At 38.2% G+C, this 27,994-nt stretch overlaps 2 protein-coding genes across 3 annotated transcripts in view; both read left to right on the forward strand.

The window, feature by feature from the left end:
• Window positions 1–27,994, forward strand: part of schip1 (schwannomin interacting protein 1) — a 232,371-nt gene that overhangs the window by 131,571 nt on the left and 72,806 nt on the right. The window lies entirely within an intron of this gene.
• On the forward strand, window positions 13,803–16,200 carry LOC121645749. Of its 2 annotated transcripts, XM_041994408.1 has the most exons (2): window positions 13,803–14,479; window positions 14,741–16,200. In XM_041994408.1, the coding sequence occupies exons 1-2, from the start codon at window positions 14,087–14,089 to the stop codon at window positions 15,731–15,733; spliced, it is 1,386 nt and encodes a 461-aa protein (XP_041850342.1). In that variant the 5' UTR covers window positions 13,803–14,086; the 3' UTR covers window positions 15,734–16,200. The 2 variants fall into 2 exon arrangements, with proteins under 2 accessions (XP_041850342.1, XP_041850341.1); XM_041994407.1 differs by having other exon boundaries at window positions 13,803–16,200.

Here is a 27,994-nt window from a genome sequence, read left to right on the forward strand (position 1 = left end):
CCAGTGCCTCCAGCAGCCAATATATAGACACTTCATCCTGTGCCACCTTCAGAAACATTAGTGAAGGGATTTCTGGAGTAAATGTCAATAATCTCAACGTGGACCACATAAACAAGCAAGCACATTCACATCAAGATAGAACCCCGAACATTGCCCACTTAAACGTGTGGTAAGTTTAAACTTCTCCCTGAATGATATCTATCAGGAAATAACTGATCTGAAACCATTAATTAATTATTGCTATCAGTAGAAATGACATGATGAATACATTATTGTAGGTGTAATTACTTAGTAATTATACAACATAAATCATGAATAATACGGTGATATCATCAAAATTATCTATACCCTGAATACATCATTACACTCTAACTAGACTTTGCTACATGATTAATGAGAATTCCTTAGAGCTATCCCATTTCATTTCATTTCGATAATCGTTTCTCTTTGGCTCCAAAGACAATCACCTCACGTTTTTGTTCTTTTGTTGTTGTTTGTTTGTTTGTTTGTTTGTTTGTTTGTTTGTTTTTGTTGTTGTTGTTTTGTTTTTGTTTTTGTTTGTTTGTTTTTTTGTTTTGTTTTGTTTTTTTAGACACATCCAGGCTCTCCTCAGTGCATTTACAGAGAGCCTATATGGGGCCTCTGTCTCCTGGTGACATTGTACTATATATCTGTGCATCATCTGTGTAGCTATGGTGAGTAATTTAGGTGTTTATGGCCTGTGCGAGTTGGAGCATGTAGATGTTAAACAGAAGAGGCCCCAAGATAGGATCTTGAGGAACTCCACATGTAATTCCTGTCTGCTCAGATGTAAAGTTACCTATTGACACAGAGTACTTCCTGTTACCTGAGTACATTTTGAACCAGTGTAGTACACTACCAGAGAGGCCCAACCAGTTCACCATATACTTTAGACATACAAGTAAATGTACAAGTATTGGACACTGACAACGAATTATTGGACAAGTTCAATTCAGTATTAATGGTCCATGATGTTTTGGTTTTTTTTTCTTATATATTGTTACATTAATAATTGTTCAATAACTTGGAAGTAGAAGAAGGGAAGAATGAAAGGAGAGGAGTCAGGATGAAAGGAAGAAGTGGAGAAATGACAAAAGGATAATAAGAGGAGAAAGGACAGATTGGAGGAAGGGATTGATGGGAGAAGATGGGGTGATGTTAAGATATGTTGCAATGTTAAAAAGCACTTTTCACTGGAAAATCAATCAATCAAAATAGTTTTTTCTTGCATAGAAAGGCTTCTCTCTTCTTTTCCTAATGTGCCCTGTCAACTCTGTTATTTTGTTGTCAACTGTGCTGCACACGATTTTTGTGCTATAATGACTAAATGTTGGCTAAACTGTAATATAAATGATCAGGGGACATTGCTAGAGAGTAATGACTTACATATTAATGTTGAGTAATTAATGTGAGTATATAGTAACTTTTAATTCAGTGTAATATTGATTTGTGTTAAAAAAAATTGTCATCCTTGATTGATAATATCCCACAGAACATACATTTTCAGTTCAATATTCTTATTTTCAAAGCAGTTGGACAAACAACAACAAAATCCCGGATGAATAGACCCAAGAAGTTTCAAACTATTGTTTTATCAAATATGGAGTACTTTATTCATGTCTTCGACAACACAACTTTTGTTCGTAACACAGATGATAAAAAAAACTGAACCGGAATTTTATTTTGATTTCAATATTTAAGAAAAAAAAACATTAGAGCTTAAGTTTGCCAATGGATAAATTTAGAATAATCCAGGGGTTTACTATGGAAACAAGTAGAATATTAAGCCACAAAGCACACTGATTTTGTTCCCCTAATTATAGAATCACTGAGGTATTTCTGATCACTTTTGTAATTTCTTTTCACTTAATGGTTTCATTAATGAAATATCTTAGAAAAGACTGTACGAAAGCACTTTCTTACTCCTGAAGTGGCTGCAAATTTTATTCCCACCAATTTTACCTTTTTCCCGTAATTTTATTGTAGAATATTTTAACAGTAAAACAGGGAACAATATTGGACACAGTTGTACCTTTTAAAACTGCAAAAGATCAGGTCAAATTCAAACCCTCTGTAGAAAAATGAAAACATAAAAAATAATGAGGATATGCTGCAGAGAAAAATTAATAAATAGGAAAACAAAACTAACCATACCCTTACAAATTTCCCATGAAAAGTTAATTATTTATAATAAGGCAATTAAAGAGTCAAGACAATCATACCTCTTAAGCCTAATAAAAAACTACTAGAACAATCCCAAGCTCTATTATCAATAAATGATCCTTTAATTAACTATTTTGAACTATTTTAATAATTTATTTACATATTCAAAATGTGAGGAATATGCAGCCAATTTCAGTGAAAAGGAAATAGCACTGTTAGATCAACAGCCAGCAAACATGGGCCAGCACCTCCACACTAAACCCATGTTGGCATGAGAGGAAACACAGTTTTGTCATGGTACCAACAGGTTTGGTAAAGTTGTTTCTCAGTTAAAACCCTCAACCTGTGTTTTTTAGATCCAATCCCTACCACTTTTTAAAAATATATATTAATAGATCTTTAGAGGAAGATGTATTGAATATTATTAACTCTTTTCATGTGTCTTTCCACTCCTTTAAAGACTGCACTTGTGAGGCCTGTCCTGAAGAGAGGTGGTTTTAATATTTCTGATCCCAATAATTGCAGACCGGTATCCAACCTACCTTTTTTAAGTAAATTTTTTACTGAATTAAATTATTTTATTAACTCCAACATTTATGACAAGTTTCAATCTGGCTTTCAGGCTTATCATATCACCGAGACAGCTCATGCTAAAGTTGTAAATAACCTCAGGTGTAATGCCTAGTACACACATAAGGATTTTTTAAATCTGATGAGATTTTTTTATCTGTTCAAGACCTCACACATGAAGATAAAAAAAATCTGACATTTAACAGTTTTGATCATACTGTGTGAGGTGTGCTCCGATAATCTCAGCACAGAACAACACACACATAACGATGCTGTCCCACTGCCCCTAAAATCTAGTCCTCCATGCCAGAAATCTCACATGACCAAGAAATATAGCAAGAACTGGAAAAATGAAGAAGAACCAAGGCAACGACCGATAAACACAACACCTAGCATGGAAGAGGATTTACAAGATGAGGGAATGATGGTGGTCTTGCAACTATTATTAACAGAAAAATCCATAATTGAAAAAAATAACAGACCAGAAACAGCGTGAACACGGACTTCATAGTCCTCCTTGTTCTCCAGTCAACTCGCACTCTGATTGGCTACATTCCATTCCACGTCACAATCCACACAGTCACAACTCAGGAGTCGTCGGCTTTCCACACACATGAAGAATTTTGGTCGTAAATATTGACCATGTTCAAAACTTCCATTTGTCGACAACGACCTGTTTCGGAGCCACTTGTGGGGACGGATTTGCTCTTAACACACCTTAGACCAAATGATAATTTTATTAGAAAATCTTATAAGACTTAAGATAATCGAACATTTGCAGTCCTTGGTCGGGAAGAAGCAAAATCGGGACAAAAACAGCCTGATAATCTTTGTGTGTACCTAGCTTAACCTGAACACAAGAAAAGTCTCAGTGCTTGTTTTATTGGACCTGTATATCATGATACAGTGGGAGAGCGGGCCCAAGTGTAGGCTTAAGGAGGCTGGAAGCAGACCTGTGCACGGAAAAGGTTTTACTGACAAAAAATAAAACTTACAAAACAAAAGACTATGGAGGTAACAACCTGTGACATGGCATGAAACACATCACAAACAGCAAACAATGGACTGGCAAGAAGAAACTGAAACCAATGGCTTAAATACACTAACTAGACACAGATGAGGTGAACTAATGAGCAGGAACCAAAAAGCTATACAGACATGACCCTAAATACCAAAAACCAAGAATTTAAGAAGATAAACATTGATCCTGAACAAATTTGCAGCCTTTGATACCACTGATCATAAAATACCTTTCAAAGCATGATTGGCACATCTGGTACTGTTTTTAATTGGTTTTAGTTTTATCTTATCAATAGACAGTTTTTTATAAATATGAATAAATGTTCATCTAGGAGCTATGGCCTCAACTGTGGTGTTTCAGAAGGCTCAATTTTAGGTCCTGTTCCTTTTTAATCTCTATATGCTGCCCCTGGGTGATGTCATCAGCAGACACAGCATGCATTTCCATAGTTATGCTGATGATATGCAGCTTTATATTGATGTGTTCCCTGATGACACAGGCTCAGTTGGTACCCTTTTTAATTGCACTTCAGACATTAAGTCATGGATGGCAGAAAATATTTTACAGCTTAACCAGAATAAAACTGATGTACTGGTTATCGGTCCTGAGGCACAGACAGAAAAACTACATTCTAAACTCAAAACTTTGGGCCTCAATCCATCTGAAGAGGTAAAAAATGTTGGTCTTTTATTTGACTCATATTTAAGCTCTGAAAACCAGATTTAGTCACATAACAAAGAACAGCTTTTATCATCTTATAAACATGGCTAAAGTGCCGCCATAATTAAAAAACCCTGTCTGTGATTGGCATCACCCCGACTCTCTAGATTTGGACTCTGACAAAAAGAACGAGGTCCAGATTAAGAACATTTCTATTCCTTGAAAACCATCCACTACATGATGTTTTTAATAGTCTTTAAATCTGTTTTAGGGAACGTCTTGTCATGCCTCAGTGTTCTTCTGAACTTTTCAGAAGGTCTATTGTTCCTGCATCTGTCAGATTTTTTAATGAACACCTGTAGTTTTTTGTACTGAGGTATGTTTTTAGTATATTTACATAAGATTTTAAAGAAATTTCCCCTTTAGGGGATGAATAAAGCTTATCTTATAAATACATTTTATCTTATATTATTTCTTTAGAAAAAAAAATAAACAGAAATTTTTAATTTATTTAATTATTACCTTCAGAATAGACTGCTGTAATGCTCTTCTTTCTGGTTTTCTTAAAAGGACTATAGTACCCTTACAGCTGCTGCTGAATTCAGCTGCTAATGAAGACCAGAATAAGATTTCAAATTACACCCATTTTAAAGTCTCTGAACTGGCTACCTGTGTGAAAGGTTGATTTTAAGATCCTTATACTGGTTATTAAAGCTCTTAATGGTCTTGGTCCTGCTTATTTATCTGATTTGCTTTTATAAGCCCTCCAGAACACTCAGGTGATCAGAAGAGGCCTTTTATTTATCCCTTAAACCAGAAAAAAGCACAACATGAGGCAGATTTTTTATTATTATGGTCACTCCCTGTGGAACAGCCTACCTGAAGACTTGAGAGCACCTGAGAGTTTAGACATTTCTAAAAGAAAACTTAAGGCATATCTTTTTAGTCCGGCTTTTAATTAAACTTAATCAGTAGATTTTTACAAAATGTTATATTTTTCTATCTTATTATTTATTGTACTGTCATATTTTATTTATTGTAGTAATGTATATGTTCTTTACCTGATATTCTCATGTCTCTAGTGTTTACTCACTGCAAAGTGCAGAAAATGAGAGTGCTTCCAAATTACCGGTAGCTTCCCCACTACCATAATCCTATTGCTCTTAAACGTATGTATATATATATATATATATATATATATATATATATATATATATATATACTGAACGTATCTGCAATCTCCTTCATTAGGGCTGTGTTATCGTGTTAACACATTAATTGACGCTGTTAATTATTTTATCCTGCGTTAAGACAGTTATTTGTTTTTTTGTTTTTTGTTTTTTGTTTTTTCGAAGTTCTTGCTCACTGGTTCTCGCACAGAGAAACCACATGCAGAGGCTTGCAGTCTATGTAGGGTGCAGGGCACAAGAGATTAAAATAAACGGTCAAGCTAAGAATGCAAAGTTTGAGAATTTATAGGCAAGAAGGGGCATGGATAAAAGTTATTGTGCATATGTGATTATTTTTTTCACCTCACAAACTAGAAGTGCTTGGATTCAAATCTTTAAAGTGTATGAGCACTGTGTCCATCAATCCATCCATCCGTTTTCTTATGATTATCGGAGGTCGGGTCGTGGGGAAAACAGCTTCAGCAGGGAAGCCTAGCCCTCTCCTCTGGCATTTTTTTCAGTTCATCTGCAATCCCAAGCCAGCCAAGAGATATAATCCCACCAACATGTCTTGGGTCTTCCCTAAGGCCTTCCTCCTGAGGGCAACTCACTAGGGAGGCATCCAGGAAGAATCCTAACCAGATGCTTTAGCTAACTTATCTGGTTCCACTAAATGCAGAAGAGCAGCAGCTATACTCTGAGCTTCTCTCGTATGACAAAACTTCTCACTCCGTCTCTAAGGGAGAGCCCAAAAACCCTTTGGAGGAAACTCATTTCGGCCACTTGTATCTGTAATCTCCTTTATTCGTTCACTACCCACAGCTCATGACCATTAGGATGGGTAGGAATGTAGATGAATCAATAAATCAAGAGCTTTGCCTTTTGGCTCAGCTCCTTCTTCACCATGGCAGTCCAGAGCAGAACCTGCATCACTGTCAATCCACCTGTCAATTCATCATATCCACTCTCGTGAATAAAGGTTGTTACATACTCTGCAAGAAGCAAAAACCTTTTACTTGTTCTCAAGGCCACGAGAACAAAAGGGATGTGAATGGAGACAGCTTGCGGCTTGTTCTGGACACATCAGCCAAGCATAACTTTCTTCTCTTGGAGCTCCGAGAAGTACTCTGTGACTGGTCAGACATTTGAGGTGAGCGTGGGAAAGAATGAATTGGAAAGTTGTGGCTTCCGCATTTCCCCTGAAACGAGGTTGAACAGAAAGTTTTAATGAACAGCTGATCTAGATAATGAGAAACTACGTAAATGTATATAACACGTGGGGTTTAAAGACACAGCCACCCCCAGTCTGCCACAGAGTTTCTCGTTAAATGCCACTTGACAAAGCGGGGCCACGTAGGGTTTGGAGGCTCTCTGTATCAAACTGGTTTTCCATGGTTAAAATTGTAACCAGTTTTGAGGGACCCTAGGGGTCATATTTAGGAGTATAAAAAAAACTACCTATAATGCGAGTATCCAAAAAAATGTTAGAATTAGAAACAGCAAATCACTCAGCTGTAGTTATTCAGCTGTATTGTTATTTTCATCATCTGAACCAAAGAAAAAAAGCAAATCCTCCCATTTCAGAAACAAAAAGGAGCTAACAGCAACTCATTTTCTGTCAGCTGACTAATCAATCAATGCCTAATGAATCAGCCTGTCATTTTAACACAATTCATCCAACCAAACAACATATTTACAATCATTATGCTAATTTGTTTTCATTGTCTTAAATTCATTTCAACAAAACCAACAGAGAGCAAAGCAATAACATGACACTGCTCTGTTATCTGTAGAAGCCAATTAACTCCATACACTCCCTCCACACAGTCACACAAACATGGATAGACACACAAAAACACAAACACAAAGACACACATAAACAACATAAAGCTACAGCATTATCTGTGATATGCAATTAGGGTAATATTTACCATTCTGCTGAACATAGCAGTAATAACGAGAGTGTTAATCTATTGGTATGCACAGGCTGTGTGCTTTGCTGTGAAACACTACCTCGCATTAACAGAGAGACAGTTAACTCTGCTTCACATTTTCTCTCACTTCTTTGTTTCTCCCCAAACAACAACCTTTTATTTTATCCTTTTTTATTTTCTTTGTTCAGTACATCCTGTTTCCTTTGTGTCTTATCACTCCCTGGTTTGATATAGCTCATCTGCAACAAAGAAATTAGTTATTTTTACTCATATCTTTTTATTTAAAAAAAAGGTATGGAGATTTTTTTTTTTTTTTTTGTGTCAATCAAATTTTTTATTCGTTTTATCATAGTCACACACATTTCACAAATGCAAAACAAAAAGAGTAATATTTCTTGTTGTTGCATCTTGCAACAAGAAAATCAGAAACCCTACAAGCAGAGAAAAAAAAAGAAGAAAAAAGGAAAAACAAACATTCACCCTGAAACTCAAAAGGCAACCCCCACCCCTGGCACCCCTCATGGTTCATACATTTATCCTTCCCACCACTCCTCTAAGGCGCTACCCCTCTTATGTGATCCAAGAAAACTTCCCATAGCTGACTTGTCTTACTTGGAACATTGCTAACCCTGGCAATCATCTTTTCAAAGACAGCAGTCTCTGTCATGAGTTTAAACCACTCTACGATTCCTGGTCCTCTTCCAGTTGCGTAGTACAAGCCGTGCCGCAACAGTAAAGCCAGTTACAGCTTGCGCTCTGTTTTGGTAAGGTCTGGGGGTATTAGAGCCCTATCCGCCAACAGGCATAGTTGTGGGGATTCTGGTAAAGGCCGTTTAAGCCATCCCTCAAGGTTTTTCAGCACCTCCTTCCAAAATGGGTAGTACTACAGGACAGTCCCATAGGGTGTGAAGGAATGTGTCCAGTCTCTTATGACATTTCCAGCATTTACTGTCCCGCGATAATCCCATTTTAACCAATTTTACAGGTGTAAAATTATATCTATGCACAATTTTATAGTGGATGAGCTTCCCCCTCGCATCCCTTGTAGCCTAGCTCACATTTGAAATTACATCCTGCCATAGGTCTAAACTAATCTCACTGTCAAGATCCTTTTGCCAAATTAATCTCAAGCCTTCGCACAACCTTGTTTGAATTTTTCGACTCTTCTTGATAAAATAGCGAGGCAGAGTGTGGAGTATGACGACAATTAAGAAATTCTTGAATCTTATTCTTTCCTTCCGCTGCCCATTTCAGTCCGAAAATAGAACTCACACTGCTTCTCAACTTTAAATGCCTCCAGAAATCCCCTTTATCTGTTAAATTACATTGTTCTTTAAGGTCCTGAAACAATATAAATGAGTGGTTTCTAGAGGTATGTATGCCAGAGGCAAGTCTTTTTTCCTATACATATTGAGGGATTATTCCATATGGAAGAATAACTTTGTTTGTACTGTCAGACCCCCAATATCTTATGTGCTCTTGCCCACACCCACCGAGAGTCTTGTAAGATTGGGTTTTCTTCTTCTGTCTGCCTATACATTTTCTCTATCTTTACCCAACAAGGATGTGACCCACGAACTGTCCAGTGGGTCACATCCAATCTATTTGTTGGCATGTTCATTTCAAAAGTTATATTATATAATTCCATATTTGGAAGGGCCAGTCCCCCACTATCCCTAGAAGCAAACAGTTTCTTCAGATCAATTCTGGGCTTCTTCCCATTCCATAAGAAATCTGTAATCATAAGATTATATCATTTGAAGATCCCATCAGAAATGATTACTGGTATCATCATAGAGATGTAATTAAATTGTGGAGCAACAACCATCTTAATAATATTAATTTTCCCTCATAGAGTGAGATTTATCAATTTCCATTTGTCCAAATTTGTCTTAATTTAAGGGATCAATATTAATTAAAAATAAGTCTGAGCATAATCTAATCCCTAGATATTTAATTCCAGATGGAATTACTTAAAAATGGAATGCGGCGATAACTGAATGGTTACACCCCCTCGATATTGGCATGCCTTCAGACTTTTGCCAATTTATTTTATAGCCTGACAATTTTGAAAAGGAGTCAATTGTAGATAAAACATTCAGAATAGACATCATAGGATCTTTGACCAGCAGCAAAATGTCATCCGCGTACAGGAATATTTTGTGTTCCTCCCCCCCTTGTGACACCCCTTTAATACGAGTTTCTGCCCTAATTGCAATGTAGGGGTTCAAGTAATAGTATAAAAAGTAGAGGACTAAGAAGGTCTCCTTGTTTGGTCCCATGCGTTAAACCAATGAGGGGGAGGTCAGTCCGTTCGTTATTGCTGTCGCCCTAGGATCTGAATAAATCACATCCACCCATTTGATAAATCTTTCCCCAAACCCAAACGTTCAAAGTGTATGCTGTAAAAGGCCCCCCTCAACCCTATCAAACGCCTTTTGGGCATCTAGGGAAAACACAGCTATCAAGGTGCCTTTGTCTCGGTTAAGTCGTATGAGGTGTAATAGGTGTCTGACATTATCTGAAGATGATCTTCCTTTTATGAATCCCACCTGATCCGAGTGTATTATGTGCGGCAAAATGCACTCTAGCCTCATGGTGAGAACCTTCGTCAGGATTTTGCAATCCACGTTGATGAGACTGATAGGTCTGAAACTTCCTGGATCAGTGGGATCATTATCTTTTTTAACGATTAGGGAGATCAGTGCTTGATTAAATGTCTCTGGTAATTTTCCCCAATGAGAATGATTCATCATACACTGTCTTAAGGGTAGGGACCAGTTTGTCGGCATACTTCTTATAATATTCTGATGGAAAGCCATCTAGACCAGGGGACTTACCAGCTTTCATTAATGAGATGGCGTTCTTAATCTCCTCTACTGTTATGAGGCTGTCTAGAAAGTCTTTCTGATCTCTTGATATTTCTGGGGAATTGATCCTTGAGAAAAATGCCTCGTAGTCACCCACCCCTGGATTGGCCCCGGATTTATAGAGTTGTTCATAAAAATTAGCAAATACTTTGTTAATATCCACTACATTTGTCACCAAATCTCTGTTCTCATTTTTAACAGCTGGTATGGCATAGGTAGTCTCCTTTTGATGTAACTGTCTTGCCAATAGTTTCCCCGACTTTTCACCACTCTCATAGAAATTACTCTTCAACCGAAATAGCGCATACTGTGCGTTTTTATTGTATATCTCATTTATTTGGAATTTCAAGTCACAGACTTTCTTTAGTAATATGTCAGTGTGTTTTTCACACAGTGATTTCTCTAATTCTTTGAGCTGGGATTCAAGATATTTTAATTGTTGTATCTGCTCCCTTTTTTTTCTGCTTGAATAGGCTATAGCTCTCCCCCTTATAAAAGCCTTAGAGGCCTCCCAAACTGTCCCGACTTTATCTGTTGACCCAATGTTCACTAAAAAGAAATGATCAAGATAATTTTCTAAAAAAGTATTAAATTCTGGGTCCTGTAATAGAGATACATTTAGCCTCCACCTATTTTTCTTTGTTCCCTCTGATCCTGTTAATAAATCCAGCTGCACTGCAGCATCATCAGTCAACACTATGGGCCCTATTGAACAACCTGAAATGCTATCTACCAAATCCTTGCTGATCAGAAAATAATCTAGCTTAGAATGAGATTTATGATTATGTGAATGGAATTTGTATTCTCTCTCTTATGGGTTGACAAACCTCCATATATCAATCAATCCCAGATCGTTTATCAAGAGTTTAATTGCCATCCTGTCTATTGGCACATGGGTAGAGAAAGTGGTTTTAATCCAGGGTCCCATCCAGAACTTGGTTAAAATCCCCTGCTAGAATTGTGTGCCCATCATGTATGCCCACTATTAAGTTATTTAATCTGCTTGCAAGGCCGTTAAGAGTTTTCTGACTCACCCCATCTCTTCTGTAGCTTTCTCCAGAGACTGCTGCATGGCAGCCAGGACATCTGCGCTGTTGAACTCATTTTGCTGGTTCCCATCATGGTGGCCGCACCGTCTGTAAATTTGGCACTCGCTTTGCTAGCTAGCAGAGTGTTAGCCACGAGTTTGTTTGCTCTAGTTTCCATGAAGAACGATACACCAGAGCTGTCAATGCTGTTGAAGTGTTAGACTCTTGCTTCCCTAAGATTTAAAATACAACAACTTAGATTAAACTAGTGAATTTGGGGTGAATTGGTAGGTCAAATGGAGCGTTTCCAACTAGCCGACCATCTTGCTCGGTGACGTCATCAGATCCAAAAATGTATAGAGATTATGGGAAACTATCACCTGCAGGCTTCATGTCAGAAATGGCTTCAGGAGTTTCCTCTCTTCCCTCTTGTGCCCTCATTTTCCTTGAGTGTAATGGCTCATCTAATGATTTGAAGTTCAGCCACTTGGGCCGTGCCACTGCCTTGAGAATCATGGACAAAGGGAGGGAAGCTTAAACCTAATCTGTACAATGCAGCTAGTTATCTCCTTTAAGCCAAAGAGTGGTGTGAGTACAGCAAGAAGTGAGGAAGAGGAGGGGATCAGTGAAAAAGCACATAAAAAATAAAACACTAGGATTTTTTTTGCTGAGTGGTGCTTGAGGCTAATCAGTTACACTTGTTGCAAGCAAAAGAGCATTAACAAATCAGAAGCATAACAAAAGACAGCAGACACCCTTTACCACAATGTACAATTAATCCTACAGGTGAATACCCTCTCAGTCCTCATGTTTAGTTTTTTTTTGTTTTGAACCACATCCAGAACATCAATGTCAAACCTAAGTTGGGAGGTTGTTTCAGTAAACATAACCTCATACCAACCTTGAAATCCTAGAAATGGAAGATGATTTATAAGAGAGCCATGACAAAACAGAAGCAGACAGACTATTTGTTAGAAGAGACAGAGACATTTTCCAGACAAAATCTTTAAGCTATTTAATCCCTATAGAAATCATGTGTGCAAATGTATTAAACATCTGCTATTCTACTTATTATTCTACAAGGTCATCTTGCTTGAACATTCTGTTAAATTTAAACTGCCCCATGAAAGAAAGAAAAAGAGCCAGAGAACAGTCCCTGGTGGCTGAGCTTTGAAGGACATCATAGAATTGCATGGATCACTGTTCAGAAGTGCATCATCTTCTGTCCCATCTCACTCCCACAAACACTGAGATACAAATTCCCTCTCTGTACCACCATTCAATGAGTCATCGGTGATGAGCCACAGCCAGATCAATACTGGGTGTCTCTCCAACAGATAGAATGGTTAAAATGTACTTGAAAGGGAGGAGAAGTTAGGCTATAAAAATGTGTTCTGTCTTGACTGCTAATATTACCATCGACTAATTTCCTTCAGGGCCCTTCCTTAAATCATAAACAAGATTTGCATGTGAAAATTTGAGTGTCTGTGCCTTCAGTGGAATCCATGTGTCTTCAACGATGGGCCAAAACACAATAAGAAAGGGAAGTTGACAAATGCAGCTGAATACAGTAATGAATATAATTTAGTTTTTAATACTTTGTTCTTTGTGGGCAGTGACTGCCAGAAATCTTAAACCCACAGACATCACAAAAAGAAATGGCTTCCAGCTTTGTGGTCCTTTTCTAGGACTTTACTGCCCCTGTCCTCAGTTGTTGATTCTTTGCTGGTGTTTCTGCTTTAAACATTCAACTTGATATAGCTGAGACTTTGCCTTGGTTTGCCTTGCCCACTGGATATTCCTTTAAACCTAAATATCTGGCCTGCTTTTGCAGAGTTTTTTTTTTTTTTTCCAGGGATCATTAACCATCTGGAGACCATTTGAAGGGCCATCTAATCACCTGTGCTGAATAAGGCAGAGTCTAAGCAGACCGTATACTGCAACACACTTCAGAATTCTTCCAGCTGCTTCTTTCTTTTGTCATATCACCAATAAACATCAGTAACTCAATACTTCTGAATGCCTTAACACTAGAAAACCCAGAGATTTCTTACCCCTCTACCATGCCCAGAGTACAGCCAAAAGGCTCCCCGGTTTGAAATTAACAATTCAATGGCCAACAATTAGCCCCTTTACATTTGTAAACACAGCCATTACCTGCCGTTAGCTGTTCAAGCATACTCCTTGGGGGGAGGAGTGTGCTTGAAAAGAGCCTTGTAGGGACTCTGCTTTCTACTGTGCTGTATAGTTTCACTCACCACAAACGGTATATGTGCTTTTGACCATTTCTCACATTTTCATGTACCCTTTATTGAGCATTGGTCATGTGAGGTTTCATCGTCATCACACTATTGTACGCCCAGCTTGCTTTCAAGTGAGAGATTATCACGTTTCTGTTTCCACAAAGGCCAAAAGGAAAGCATAATCAAGTATTTCAAATGAGAGATAATTACATTCCTTTTGACCTGGGAACAGAAAAGCAAAATCAAAACTGGTTTCACCACATTGTGGGATTGTTGTGGGTGCTTCACAAATTGGTGAAATGGTGGGCGTCGGTGTGAACGACTAAACTAGGGAACTGAGGTGGATAAATAGCTCACTCACAGCTTCAAGATTTCCATGGTGAACAACGGTAAGCCAAGAAGTGAAGATGCCAAAATTCTACAGCGCTCAGCAGGCTTTGGACATGATCCTGGATCATGTCAACCCTTGCGACTCAGATGGAGATGATGTCGTCCTTCAGATGAGCTCAGATTCTGAAGTTTCTTCTGATGAGGAGACTTCACTGCCCCCAGTAAAGAGAGGTCGAGTGGAGACCCACACTGGGCCAGTGGAGAAGGCAAAGGACGGCACAGTATGGTGTGAAGAACAGGTGGGGAGGCCTTTCAATCAAAGCCCAGTAGAACCATATGCTACAGACGGAGAGCCGACAGCTTTGGTCAGAAGAACGGTGTCCAGTCGCCTACAGAGCTTCCTCTGCTTCATCACTCTTGACATGCTTCGAACTGTTCAGGAGTGGACTGTTCAGCATGGACGTCGGACAGAGGAGAGCAGTTGGTTCATGGCCGTCCCTGAACTAATGGCGTTTATTGCCATTCTTCTCTTGCGAGGGGTAATTAGACTTCCATCACTGCGTGACATATGGTCTTCAAAACTGGGCCACCCACTGATCACCAGGATCATGGCTCGAAACCGCTTCCAAGACATCATGCAACACCTACGCTTTGATGACATGGACACACGTAGTGAACGAGCTGAGACTGACAGGTTTGCTGCAGTTGCTGATATTTGGAGGTCTTTCGTTTCCAACTGTATCTCATCCTACAACCCAGGCAGGCACATCACCATTGATGAACAACTTTTTCCGTCAAAGACTCGCTGCTGTTTCTTGCAATACATTGCAACAAAACCGGACAAGTTTGGTATCAAGTTCTGGGTGGCATGTGACCTGAAATCTAAGTATGTGTGCAATGTCATCCCATATCTTGGAAAAGACCCCAGTCGTCCTTCTGGAGAGAGACTTTCTGAAAATGTGGTGATGAAGCTGATGGAACCGTTTATGGACAAAGGAAGAACTGTGACCACAGACAACTTCTTCACATCACTATCACTGGCGCAACGACTGCTCAACCGGAAGACCACTCTCCTTGGCACAGTCAATAAGATTCGACGGGAGCTTCCAGGTTCAGCAAAACAAGCTATAAACCGCCAAGAATTCAGTACTCAGGTGTTTTCAACCTCTGGTGTCACACTGACTGTCTATGCGCCTAAACGGAGAAAGACCGTCTGCATCCTCAGCAGCATGCACAGCGTGGTTGAGACTGAAGACACACGAAAGAAGAAGCCAAACACAGTCACCGACTACAATAGCATGAAGTGTGGTGTCGACGTGATGGACCAGATGGTGCGAGAGTACAGTGTTCGCTCAGGAACACGGCGATGGCCAGTCGCTGTGTTCTACAACATGATTGACATGGCAGCATTGAATGCCTATGTGCTTTATCAGGCGTGCACTGGGGTGCAGGAGAGGCGGGTGGACTTCCTGGTGGAGCTTGCCAGTGAGCTTGCTCAGTCACATTTGGGAGCCAAGAAAGTCAACAAGGAGAACCTTCTTCGCCAACAACCTCCCACACCGGACCAAGGGAAAAGAGCAACGTGCCAGGTGAACTGTCGTTGCAAGAGAAATCACGCTACTGTGCGCTGTGTAGATTGCTACAGGTACACGTGTGGCAAATGCAGAAAGGAGGTGGCATGGCAGTGCGAAGTCTGCTCAGACAATGCAGGTCAAAATCAATGAGAACATTCCACCATCATGGAACATGTGAAATTTTTGTAACTTCATTGCACTGAGTGTTATAAATGTCAATCACTTCACCCACATACTGCACTGATTTATTTGTACACTTTCTTGCATCTATAAGAAAAGATTCCTTGTTCAAATCTTGTACATCAGAAATAAAAGTCATCAAGGAATGAAAAAGACAGACTGTGTTGATGTCTTGCTAAAAAAAGAGGGTAAAATAATTTTCTGATCATAATGTGAAAATATCATTTGTCGTTGCAGCTTGCTAGACAGGTTGTGCATACACTGGTCTTAGAAATATTGTGCTGAGCATCTCCACTGTGCAGGGGAAGCTGGTGGACTTCCTGGTGGAGCTTGCCAGTGAGCTTGCACATTCTTATTTGGGAGCCAAGAAGGTGAATAGGAGAGTGAGAGTGAGCAACCCCCCACAACTTGGCCAACGTGTGGGGGGTTGCTCACAGAACATCTCATTTAGAGAACAATAGTGTCGTTCACACCTGAGTTAGGATATTAGCTAAAACTAATCCCGCCATTTGGCTGCCCTCTGGGCATGGAAGGTAGAAACGCCAAATGGCGCAGCTTTGGGTTTTCTAGTGTTAAACTCCCAAACTAACACACTGCCTTCATAGTCTTTACAGATAATGTTGTACACTTTGGATAAACGATATTCCAAACGTTCTTCAGTTTTATTTTTATCACTCTGATACATTGATTTTAGTATAATCTGATCTGTTTAGGAATGCCATCGCTTTTTGGTCTCTCTCTTTTTATTTTCTTTTTTCTATACTGCAAATTTAGCCACTCCTAATGTTGTTTCTCTCTCAGATTAATTCGATATCGGTCTGACGTCTAATGCCTGATTCATGGGTTATTATGTGAGCTAACTGTGACAGAGCACCATCACCTTTTTCTACTGGCACAAGCTGTGTTGAATCTGACTTGTAGTTTTCATCCAAAACAGTAGGTGTCACTAATGAGAAAATCATGCCAATGGTAATATAAGTTGTGCCAGAAATACATCATTCACACACAAATATAACTACACACTTTCAACTTGGATAAATTTAAGCAGTATGTGATGTTTTAACATTTGCAATAATTGTACCACTTTGGTTTATGGCTCTTACTTTAGCTCACATCCCTTTTATTGATCAGCTTTTAAGTAAATGTCCAAAAACATGTCTTCTTCTTTAAAATAATATAAAATAAAAATAAAAAAAAAAGCTTTTATCTGTCCATTCTTATCTAATAAGGATCTCATACTTCTAAACACTTTGGGCAATTTCAATGTGAATATCCTCAAACAAAAGCTGAGTTTTGGGTTCATATTCTTAATACAGTTACATGTCTAAAGCTTGGTACATACATAAGGATTCTTGGGTTGTTTTTGTCCCGATTTTGCCTCTTCCCCACCTCGGACGGCAAAGATCTGATCACCATGAGATTTCCAACCCCTTATTTTGCTTACATTCATTCAGTCTATTCTGTCATGCTCATTTACTCCTGCCACTGCTCAACACCTTTCTCATGTCTTCTGCTCTGATTTACACTGACAGCAATGGAAAAACACCAAAAAATCAATGCAACATTCATTTACCACATCCATCCCTCTGCCCATCTAATGCACCTTAGTGACTGGTTTGCCATCTGAGTAGTACAGCTCTTCCTGGAAGAAGCGGGTCAGAGGAAGACTGAAATCCCTGGTCCAGGTCCAGGCCTGTCTCTGACTAAACAGATTCCAGCTACTAACACTTGTTCATTTCCTAATCATGTTCATAAATTGTTGACCTTTCCATTGTGTTTTCTAGCACTAATAGTTGGACTATAAGTTAAGTCAGTCACAGGAGATCTGGAGACACTTTAACTCAAAATACATCAAATATCTTTACTTGACTTACATTTGTTTCTTAATAAAAAAAAATAAATAAAAAAAAAAATAAACGACTGTGTCATCTCATACATGTATCCTATGACTATAGTGTGATTATTATTATTATCTGTGGGGCATGGATATTGCAAATCATATAGTCTTTTTGTATTTTGGTACTGCCCCATGAATTCAGTTTTAAAAGAATTTTGTTGCGTTTAAAGATCATTTTAGATGAGCATTGAAGTTGGATATTGGTAAGGCGATCATTGTTTTTATTTTTTAATGGCAGCATTGGCTCAGCAAGGTAGAGTGGTCATCTTGTAACCCGAGGGTTGCTGGTTCGATCCTTGGCTAAGTCGAGTTCATGTCTAGGCGTCCTTGGGCAAAACACCGAACCCCTAATTGCTCCTGATTGGTCGTAGTTGAGCGCCTTGCCTGGCAGCTTCCGCTGTCAGTGCATGAATATGTGTGTGTGTGTGTGTGTGTGTGTGTGTGAATGGGTGAATGTAATGAATGATGTAAGCCGCTAGATTAATACGGACCATTTACCATTTCAATGATTTAAAATACATTCTTCAATTTTTTTATGAGATTGCATTTATATAGTTTGGTTTGTTCTAATTATATAAAATAAAATATATATATTGGGGGTTTATCTTGTGGACTTTTTTCTAATGTTCTATGTCATACTATAGGTAATGAAAGAAATGTATGGAGAAATGAGGCACAACTATGTTTAATTTTATGTATGCACAGAAGTAACTAGAAGCTACTACTCCTACTGCAACAAGAGGCAGTTGTCACCATGGTGTACTATAAACAAGGACCCCCCTTTGGTGAGAACAAATTCGAAAATGCTCCCATTATAGAAGCTCAGGAAAACAAAAGAGAAGATATGTAAACAAACCTGTTTTGAACAGACCAACTAATTTTAAATTCACATAGATATTATTAGAATTTATTCATCAGATCTGTTTTGAATATTGTAATAAATATGCACATTTTAGACTTTTTCCAAATTTGTTTGCATTGTCTGGCAGTGCTTCCAACATCATTGTTTCCCAACCAATCTCTTTATTTATCAGACACTTCATTTTGCCAAAGGTGTTTGTGCTTGAAACAGTGACCCTGTAAGATGTTAGTTCTATGGTTTATACCAAACCATGTGAACTGCAAGAAAAAAAGAATAAGCAATACAATTAATTCTTAGATTAAATTCATATTTGTACAGTTCACGTTTTATACAAAAACAAAATCTAAAACTTATAATGAGAGATGAGGTGTTTAATCATTTACTTGTCTCCTCAGTGCTCTATTACTGCTACCCGAAACAGAGTTTAAAAACTGTTAGATTAAGGATGCCATAAGCCTAAAATGAAAATGATAACAGAACATATTTTATTAAGTCTTTTGTGACACACTAACATTTTATCTGCTCTCTGCTTTAAATCTTTGGATTTATGCACAGTGTTGGGTTTTTGTTGGAGCAAGTCTGGTTATTATCCATTATTAATTAGTGTCTATGGATAATTATTAATATTTAATTAAATTATAAATGTAAAACACTAACTACAGGGCACCACTGGAGAAATTCCAGAGCTAATAACTATACCTTAATATTAGTCTCTGTGGTCTGTCTCTGTATGTGTCAACAAAGCAGATAATGAAGGCTATGCCTCCCAGCGCTTACCTTCATTCAGTTATACTGCTGGTCAACAAAGCACATACACAATGATTGCTCAACTTCTCCTTTAAAAATATAACAATACATTTATTGAAGTAAAGTACAATGATTATCAATTAACTACACTTCAGTTAATAAATACCATTGCTGAACTCTACCATATTATACACTACGTTCAAAAGTTTGGGGTCACTTTGCCATGGGATTCAATAGGGAAGTGACCCCAAACTTTTGAACGGTAGTGTATACAATGCTAGTAACTGTACAATAAACAAACAAATAACAAACAATAGACAAACATTTACATATGTTGGTGTGAGGGTGACTGTGTGTGTGTGTTGTGTGTGTGTGTGTGTGTGTGTGTGTGTGTGTGTGTGTGTGTGTGTGTGTGTGTGTGTGTGTGTGTTAATGCAAATTAAGAAGGGGTCAGAAGAAGGCTGCTGTTGTCATGGAGACCAGTAAACATGTGGTTTATGTAGCATGGACGCTGGAAAAAGATCCTTTGTCCACCTTCCTTAGAGTATAATCAAAACACAACTCAGAAACAAAGGAGGAGAATGGCAGCCATCAAACAGTTTGTCTTCTTTCTTCTTGGCGGTGCTGCATAATGCACTTTAAAACAGATATTTAATCAACAAAAAGAAAATGTATTGCTCTAAAGAAGGACCCATTCCTGCTTTGTTTTTATGCCAGGTTGCACGGAAAGTAACTTTTTTTTTCTCAACCAATCAACTGATTGCAGTGTGTCAAACTCCACCCTTTTGGGTCAGGACAGTTGGGTTGGTACCCTAACGAAGTCCCAACAAAGTAGGAAATTAGGGTACCCTGTGGGCTCAGCCTCGCCCTGTCACAGACAAAGCTTCTCGTGGAGTGTGGATTGCCCATACCAAGCAAACTTTTCTTGTTCTTGTGGCCTGGAGAACAAGAACAAAGTTCTCATTCTCACGGAGTAGTTTATGCTGAAGTTGGAAAACGTTTATGGGAGTGGCAACCTGAACCTGGAAGTACCAGGCTATAGACTGAATGAATGTTCCCTTTACCAGTAAAAGTGTCTTAATCAACAAATGAATGCTGGGGTCTGTGTTGTTCCAACAACAGATTGTTCCTGGTTTGTCCACAATTCCACTGGGAGATGCTGCATTTTGTTTAACACGAGGAGATATATCTCTCAAAATAAGTAATAAATAAGAAATTATCTGTTTATTGGTGTCCAGCCTTTGGAATATGTGCAAAGAACATTACTGCAACAAAAACCAAACAAAGATACAACATGAGGTGCCATATTGGATGCCACGTTTTATATACAAATAGCCTGAATTCAAAACTCTAAAATCATATCTGAGGCCATTTTTAATTCTCATAGCCAAATTCTAAATATATCTGTTCACTGCATGCTTTAAAAAAAAAGCAAAATGAAATGTATTCTCCACCAGATTTGGCTGTTTTTTCTCAGGCAACATTTATAAAGAGACATTATGGGACAGCATCTCTTATAAGATGGCTTTTATATCCCAGAATGCAATACAGTGACATACTTTCACTCTAGGGAATTAATTAATTTAAACGTTTATTGACATACAAGCTCTGTGTATACTACATGTTATAGAGCCAGCACCCCTCTTTTTTGATTCAACAATTTATCTAAACAACCTTCTGAATTCTTCACTGAAATATAGAATTAATATAAAAGTAATAAATCAATAAGCCAAATAAATGAAAAACCAGAATGTCCATAAGATTAATATCTTCTTTCAGCACACATTGTTAGCAGTGATAATGTAGCCTATGAAAGATTAGAATTACATAAATTATTAATAGTTTTTCAGATTATTTTAGCAGCCCCCCTGGCAAGGTGTCCCTAAAGATTTGGGGAACCATTCTTTAGAATTAGTTCCACTATTAGATGGGAGAGTTGGTACAGTTTAGAGCTGCAGAAAAAATGAATAAATAAAAGCAGATATGGCTTTACTCACATACTTCAGATATGCCAGTTTATCAACAGACCTCTCCTTAGTTACACAGAAAACTGCAACAACATCATCATTGTGACCATCTTTTTTTAGACAACCATTGGTGTATCACATGCTGCAACCCGAGAGGCATTGCACGAAGTCTGATATGCAACCCCTTTAATTTAATCTTGCCTTCTTTTTTCTACTTACTTGATCATTCTGCTGATTTCTCTTTTCATCTTACCCTGTACCTGCAGAGCATATACAATACACATACAAGTATACCTACACACATTCCTTACCCACCATACTTTAAATTTCTGCAGTGCTTGCTGGGTTGAAGCAAGTGCCATTGATTTGATGTAATGATTGATTGCAGTTTTAGTTACTCTATTTTCACCTTCACATTAGCACTTATTTGCACATCACCATAGTTGCATGTATTTGTGCAGAAACAAACCTAAACTTCTTGTATCTTAGAAACATTTTAATAATTTCTAGACAAGCTTTGGGTTAGAACTCTCAGTAATTTAATTGCACTGCAAACACTTGGGTGCTGCTTATTGCAGACTGTGTGGGCTGCAAAGCTGATCTGGGAACTGGCACAAGCAGAAAATGTTGCATATTTACATATTACAGACAAAGGTTTAGACACTCTCAAACAAAGTGAATGAGTAGTTATTCACTTTTGTGCTTTACTATATATATAAAAGAAGACACAAGTAAACCAATCTGAAGCTTTGTCTTACCAAATAGTACACCAAGCTTCTAAAGACTTCACACCACCGGGCAGAGGTCTATGTGATGGACTTATCACAGCCAGAGAAAGATAAGATGCCCTACATTCTTGTTTATGGGAAAACAGGAAGCAAGAACTAATGTTGCCACAAGCATGTAGAAGATTCCTGACGTTACCCAGCTAGTTGTCACTGTGCACTGATGATTGCAGTTTGTTCTATTTGTGAATGTGTTTGTCTATTAATGGTGTTTTTTTTTGTTTTTTTTTACCTTAACTTCTGTCAAGCTGATTAGTTATGTCTTTTAAAATGAATGGTTGGTTTTTCAGTTTGACTTTAGCCTCAGGTTTAGAGTTGATGGCTGTATAGTCAGCTTTTATTTTTCAGTTAGTTGTCCTATTTAAAATAAAAGCTATTTTTAAACTTTTCTCAAAGATTTTAGTTAAAGATTGCTGCAGCATGGACATGCAGAATTAGAGTCTTATATCTGTAAAGCCAAGTTGTCAGTCAATATTGACCTTTCTGCATTTTTCCTAGCAGCTAATCCCTGACTCCAGGCCACCCAGGACCTGACTCATATGAACTCATCAAACAGCTCCCTGTCGCTTCACCTTTCTCTCCCTCAGCTTCCCTCTCTTTTTACACTTCCTCTGTCCTCTCATCTCAGTGACTGATGTTGGACTCCCCCAGATCCTGCTGTATCATAACTCCCTCTCCCTTAGTCTCTCTCCTTGTCTCTGTTTCTTTGGTGAGAAGTGGGAACCTTCTTTCTTTAGAGCATAACACTGAAATAGTCTTTTTATGTTTGAGTTTGTGTCTCATCAACCTGTCTTCATCTCGCTGCCGCAGAGTTTAAGTTTAGTTTATTAGGGCTTCGTCTGATATCAAATATTGAAACTGATGAAATATTAATGCCAAGTTATTTGTGAGTTTCAGGGTCAAATGCAGGATAAGTTAGGCACTCAGATGCCACTTGTGTTTATGCTGGAATTGGCCGACAGTTTCCTGAATGCATTAGCAGAATATCTTCTTCTATTTTAATTTGAATATGTCTCTTTTCAGACATACGTACATTTTTAGAATCAGCATCAAATTTTCTTAAATTATATCTTTGTTTTTAATGTCAATACTGAACGTTTTTGTGCAACAAAGCCATAAGAAATTAGGCATAAAACCACAAAATTAGTCACAAACTCCTGACCATTCACAGCCCAATACATGACGCAATGCACCAAAAACTAACATCTTTACATTTTTTGCTATTATCCTCAAAACTGCTTTGATCAGATATTTCTTAAAATACCTTTAAGTCCTAGTTCTCTTGTTTTTAACATTTGTTGATTTAAGTGCTTGAGGTTTGAATTTTCTTCTGTTTTAGTTTTGTTTTGTTAAAGTTGGTTTAATTGAGATTTTAGCTGACATTCTTCTAGTTACATTGATTAATAACATTTGTATATTGATACGAGCATTGTGCAGCAATTACTTTACAACTATTGACACAACTGGTTGCCCCCTATAATGAGGGCAAAGGGACTTAAGGAATTCATTACTATCTCATACCACATGTTTTTTCTCATTTTTCCTCATGGACCATTTAATATATCAATTTTAGTAATAGATAAAAATAAAATATATTTAAAATTCTACTTGTGAATTGTCATTCGATTTATATGAATTATAAAGATAGAAAATATTTGCTGACCCATTCTGACCCTGTTTGTATCCTGGTTGGGAGCTTCAGTCTTTCCACTTGCTGCTGTGTAAGGAAAGCATGAACTGCAAAGATTATTATAAAGAAATACATTTTTTCAGAACTTTACATTATTATATTATTTACAATTATCAATAGAAAGAAGATGATGCCAAAAGTTGGCATATTTCCAATGCTTTCTTAGGGAGGTTAACTACTTATGTACACCTCTATATATAATGATTATCTTAATAAGTCCATTTATCCAATACTCAAGCATCATCTGGATTTTAAACACATAAATAATATTATTAATAATAATATTATTATATTATGCCATTTTATCACAAGTTGTTTACCAGTATTGTACTTAGGTTCAATTCTCATAAACAACTTTCCACCTCATGAACAGCTTTAGGGAATTGCTTTAGGCCCTGAAGGCCGTTACCCAAAACTCTGTTACCGTGTAAACAAGAGGCCAGAACACAACAAAGCGTTTGCCCATGTCCCCCTGTTATGAATTAACTGACTGCTCTGGTGGCAAAAGATCAAAGTTACCAGACCAGACAAAATAAAAATGTTTTATGATTTAACTCAAGTATTCATTTGCTAGTTCTTACACAATTTCACACAAATGTCTAGAATAAAATTATCAAGTAATTGCATGTGGTATCAGAGCGGTAAAAGTTGAACTGCACAGTGAAATTCTAATGTTCTGTAAAAAAAAATTTGGCCCTTGTACAACACCCTAACTCAGAAATACATGTAAAAATGGATCTCCTGTAAGTACAGCTTGACTGATTTGTGGAGTCATGCAATAACAAAGCAGTAATTCTAGCTTTCTGTGTCTATTGGCTTTCATTTCAGTGGAGCTAATGCACTGAGGCTTCCCTATCATCAGGCTGGTGTGTGTTGAACTCTGCTATTGTCATCTTCTAAAAATAATGTCACCTAATTAGCACTTTGTAATTACCCTGATAGGCCTGACTCTGATTGGTTAATCTAAGATGTGTGTGTGTATGGTCTCACACTTTCTTCCCTGGTATCAGATCAAATATATGACTCAAAACTTCTCTAAAGCCAAAGCTTTATACATCTACAAGTGCTATACCTTTTTCTGTAGACGTACACAAAAATACTACACATGCATATGTTCTTGCCAACTCATCATTACCAACTGTTCTTCCCACCAGGCTCTGGCAAAGTAGACATCTCGCTCAGATATAGTGAGGCACCCAGTTCCACTGAGGTATTACGGACACTCAGTCAAACACAACATACTGTATCAGCACAAGGCTTCAATAGTGCAAATTTGTGTGGGTGTTTGTGTTTGCCTGTGCACACTCTGTCTGTTTGCAGGCTCACACCTCCTCCCTGCATCAGTCATTGTCCACCCTCTAATGATGGTGAAAGAACAGACTCATTAAAGCACCTCATTCTCCCACCAACAGAGCTGAGCAAAGTAACAGCTAGAGGGGGAGAAAAAAACTCTGAGATAGTGGTAATGAAATCGAGAGAAATAGATTTACATATGGAGTGGAGATGTGTGACAGAGGGTAATACTGGTGAGAAAGACACCTGAGATGCAGCAAAGAGTTGGAGTTGGAAAAGAAAGATGGAGGCATTGTGAGCTGAACTGACAGACAGACAGAAGGAGGGATTTGAAATTCCTGGAAGGCGATGGAGAGCAGGGTTTGGAGGGGGCTTCATATGGATGATGGTTTCAGCTGTGCAAGCCTCCTCTGTGGCAAATGGAGAAATCGTCCAGATTTTGTCTTTTCATGTGTCGTGTTTCTGATGCAGAGCCAATCCGTCTATCTGGCCCAAACTCAAGAGACCCATATTCATTCCCCTCACTTCTCCTCCCCTCTCCTCTTTTCTATTGTCCTCTCGTTTTTTCATGAGTCAGAGGCTTATTGAGAGCTCCTTTATGTCTCCAATTATCCATGTAGGCAAGAGGTTTTCATACTTGCTTTTGTATAATCCTATCTAGTGTCACACTGTTTCCTCAAAACTATTATAGTTTCAACAATGTTTCTCATATGCTCAAGTGTGTATATTTTAGGTGTTATTGAGGATTTTTTTTTTCTACCTCATTAAAACCTGTTATCATCTTACATTTAGGCTGGTGTTGGGACAGCTTTGCATGCATTGATTTGTGTAGAACAGAGTTCAATACACACTGATCTTGAAGGATGGCATTTGGCCCAATGTTGCCCAGTGGAAGACTGAAACGCTGTACTAGAGGATTAACCGCTGTTAAAGTCCCTATGTTAGGGGATGCTGAACTCTTTGCTCTTTTTTTGCTTCTACTGTTTTGTGCAAATGTGCCTTGTGTGTATGTATGTGTGTGCGTTGGTACAGCACTGGAGATGTGCAGCAATGTCTGGTGCTAGCAGATTAGCACGGTGTGTGAAAACAATTGCCAAGCTCTGAGACAAGAAAAGCACAAAAACAGAAGAAAGACAGGAGCAAACTGCATGAAATGATGAAGGAGGGAGGAAAAATACAGACTGATACTAGAAAATTGCTTGATGAAAAGGAGAGACGGGGTGGAAGGAGTTAAATAGGAATGAAAAGAAGGTGTTTCTCTGTATTAAATGAGGTTAGGAAAGGTCTGATGAATTTTGAGAATGGAAATCAAAGAGGACAGACATTTCCGAGGAATGCAGGCTGAGCTTTGGGTAGATGTTTGGAGGCCAGAGGATGTTGGAGAGGAGATGGATGAACAGATGAAAACATAAAAGACTGCAGACTTATGCTCACTTATCTGTAAGGCAGCAGTTAAAGTGCCTGGGGCTTCCCTCCCTATCCTTTTCAGTCCCATACCAACCTAGGTAGCCTGTTAATTCTTTGGGATCCAACATGCTGCTCTGCATGCAAGCACACATATATGTTTTCTTAATTATTCATAATGTGAATCTGTACGTGTGTGATAGATTTGTTCTAACATGAATGTAGCACACAAACACCGATACAAACACAGACCAGGTTGCCACCATTCATCAATTCTTCAGGGTTGTCCCCAGTGTTTCCTGTTCCTGTCCGTGCCAGCCAGCAGGTGTCACATCGAAGGGAAACTTGGCCCGTGCTGAGCTGTTGGCAGTGAACCAGACTGTCCCCATGTCAAACATACACACAAACACAGTAGCCATCAAACCCTGTGCTTGCAAACACACACACTTCCTAATGTACACACACATCCTCACAGCTGCTGGCAAGCCTCCATTTTCTGTCATACTGACAGAGAACTGTTGGCTTTATAGCCATACAATATTACAAGCCACTGGCCATCAGCTCCATCAATCTCCATAACACAAAACATAAGTACACACTTACACCCACTGGCATACAGTATATGAGGTAAGATGGTAGGTAAATCTATTGTTTTTTTAGTGATAAATATTAATTAATCTATATGTATCACTTAATGTGACAATCAGCATCTGCAGATCTTACAGTACTCATATGAAGTTGTACATCTCAGCCTCCTTTATCTAGTTCACTACAGGTCAGAAAGATATCACATCATCTTCATGTGATGCTACTGCTTCCAAGTTTCTGAAGTGTCATCCATATTGCGAAATTTACTGAGAAATTTAATTTGCCTGTACTTATTGTTGAAAACCGATCAGCAGCTATAAAGATTTGTCCCTGAGACAAATTTTTGAAACATGGATGGCATCCACATAGTTACCATGCCAAACAACAGCTTTTAAATCCAAACCCTACCGAACCTTTAATGCATTTCTGTAGAAATTATCAATATTTTCCTTTACTGGCGTTGGGAACTGGTTTAGTTTATCATTTGGTCCCTCTTGTACTTCAGTAAATGGGTTGTAAGGATTCAGGTCTTTTAGCTGATTTTCACTTGATGCCTTTTATGGAGGAAAGGCTGAGAGCTTGCCTCATGCAGAAGGGTTGCAGATATTAGTTTCTGCAAAATAACTCCCAGTTCAATACCACAGGGCCAATGTCAAGGTATCTGCAGTCTAAATACACATTAAATAAGCATTATTTAAAATTCTGTCAACCTCTGGCAGTATTAGATTTCTGTGTTTTTACATTTGTAAACTGAAATTGTTTCTTGCTTTTATAATAAATTAATTGTAAACTTTAACTGGATTTTATGATATAATTACAATACCCTTGTACTTTAAGCAGCACTACATAACTTTCTGACCTTAAAACACATTCTGATGGCACCCTGACATTTAATATGCATATTCCTGGAATCATTGTGGCCTTGCAGCATCCTGAGGCTGAAAAATGCACTTTGCAACTTTATTTTCCAGCCCAGAGCCGGAAAGAAAGAAAGAAAG

This window comes from Melanotaenia boesemani, chromosome 9 (genome assembly GCF_017639745.1).
Source record: "Melanotaenia boesemani isolate fMelBoe1 chromosome 9, fMelBoe1.pri, whole genome shotgun sequence".
NCBI classification, from domain to species: domain Eukaryota; kingdom Metazoa; phylum Chordata; class Actinopteri; order Atheriniformes; family Melanotaeniidae; genus Melanotaenia; species Melanotaenia boesemani.

Excerpts from the sequence above, each read along its gene's own strand:
- LOC121645749 (XM_041994407.1), top strand. The coding sequence starts at position 14,087 with ATGCCAAAATTCTACAGCGCTCAGCAGGCTTTGGACATGATCCTGGAT.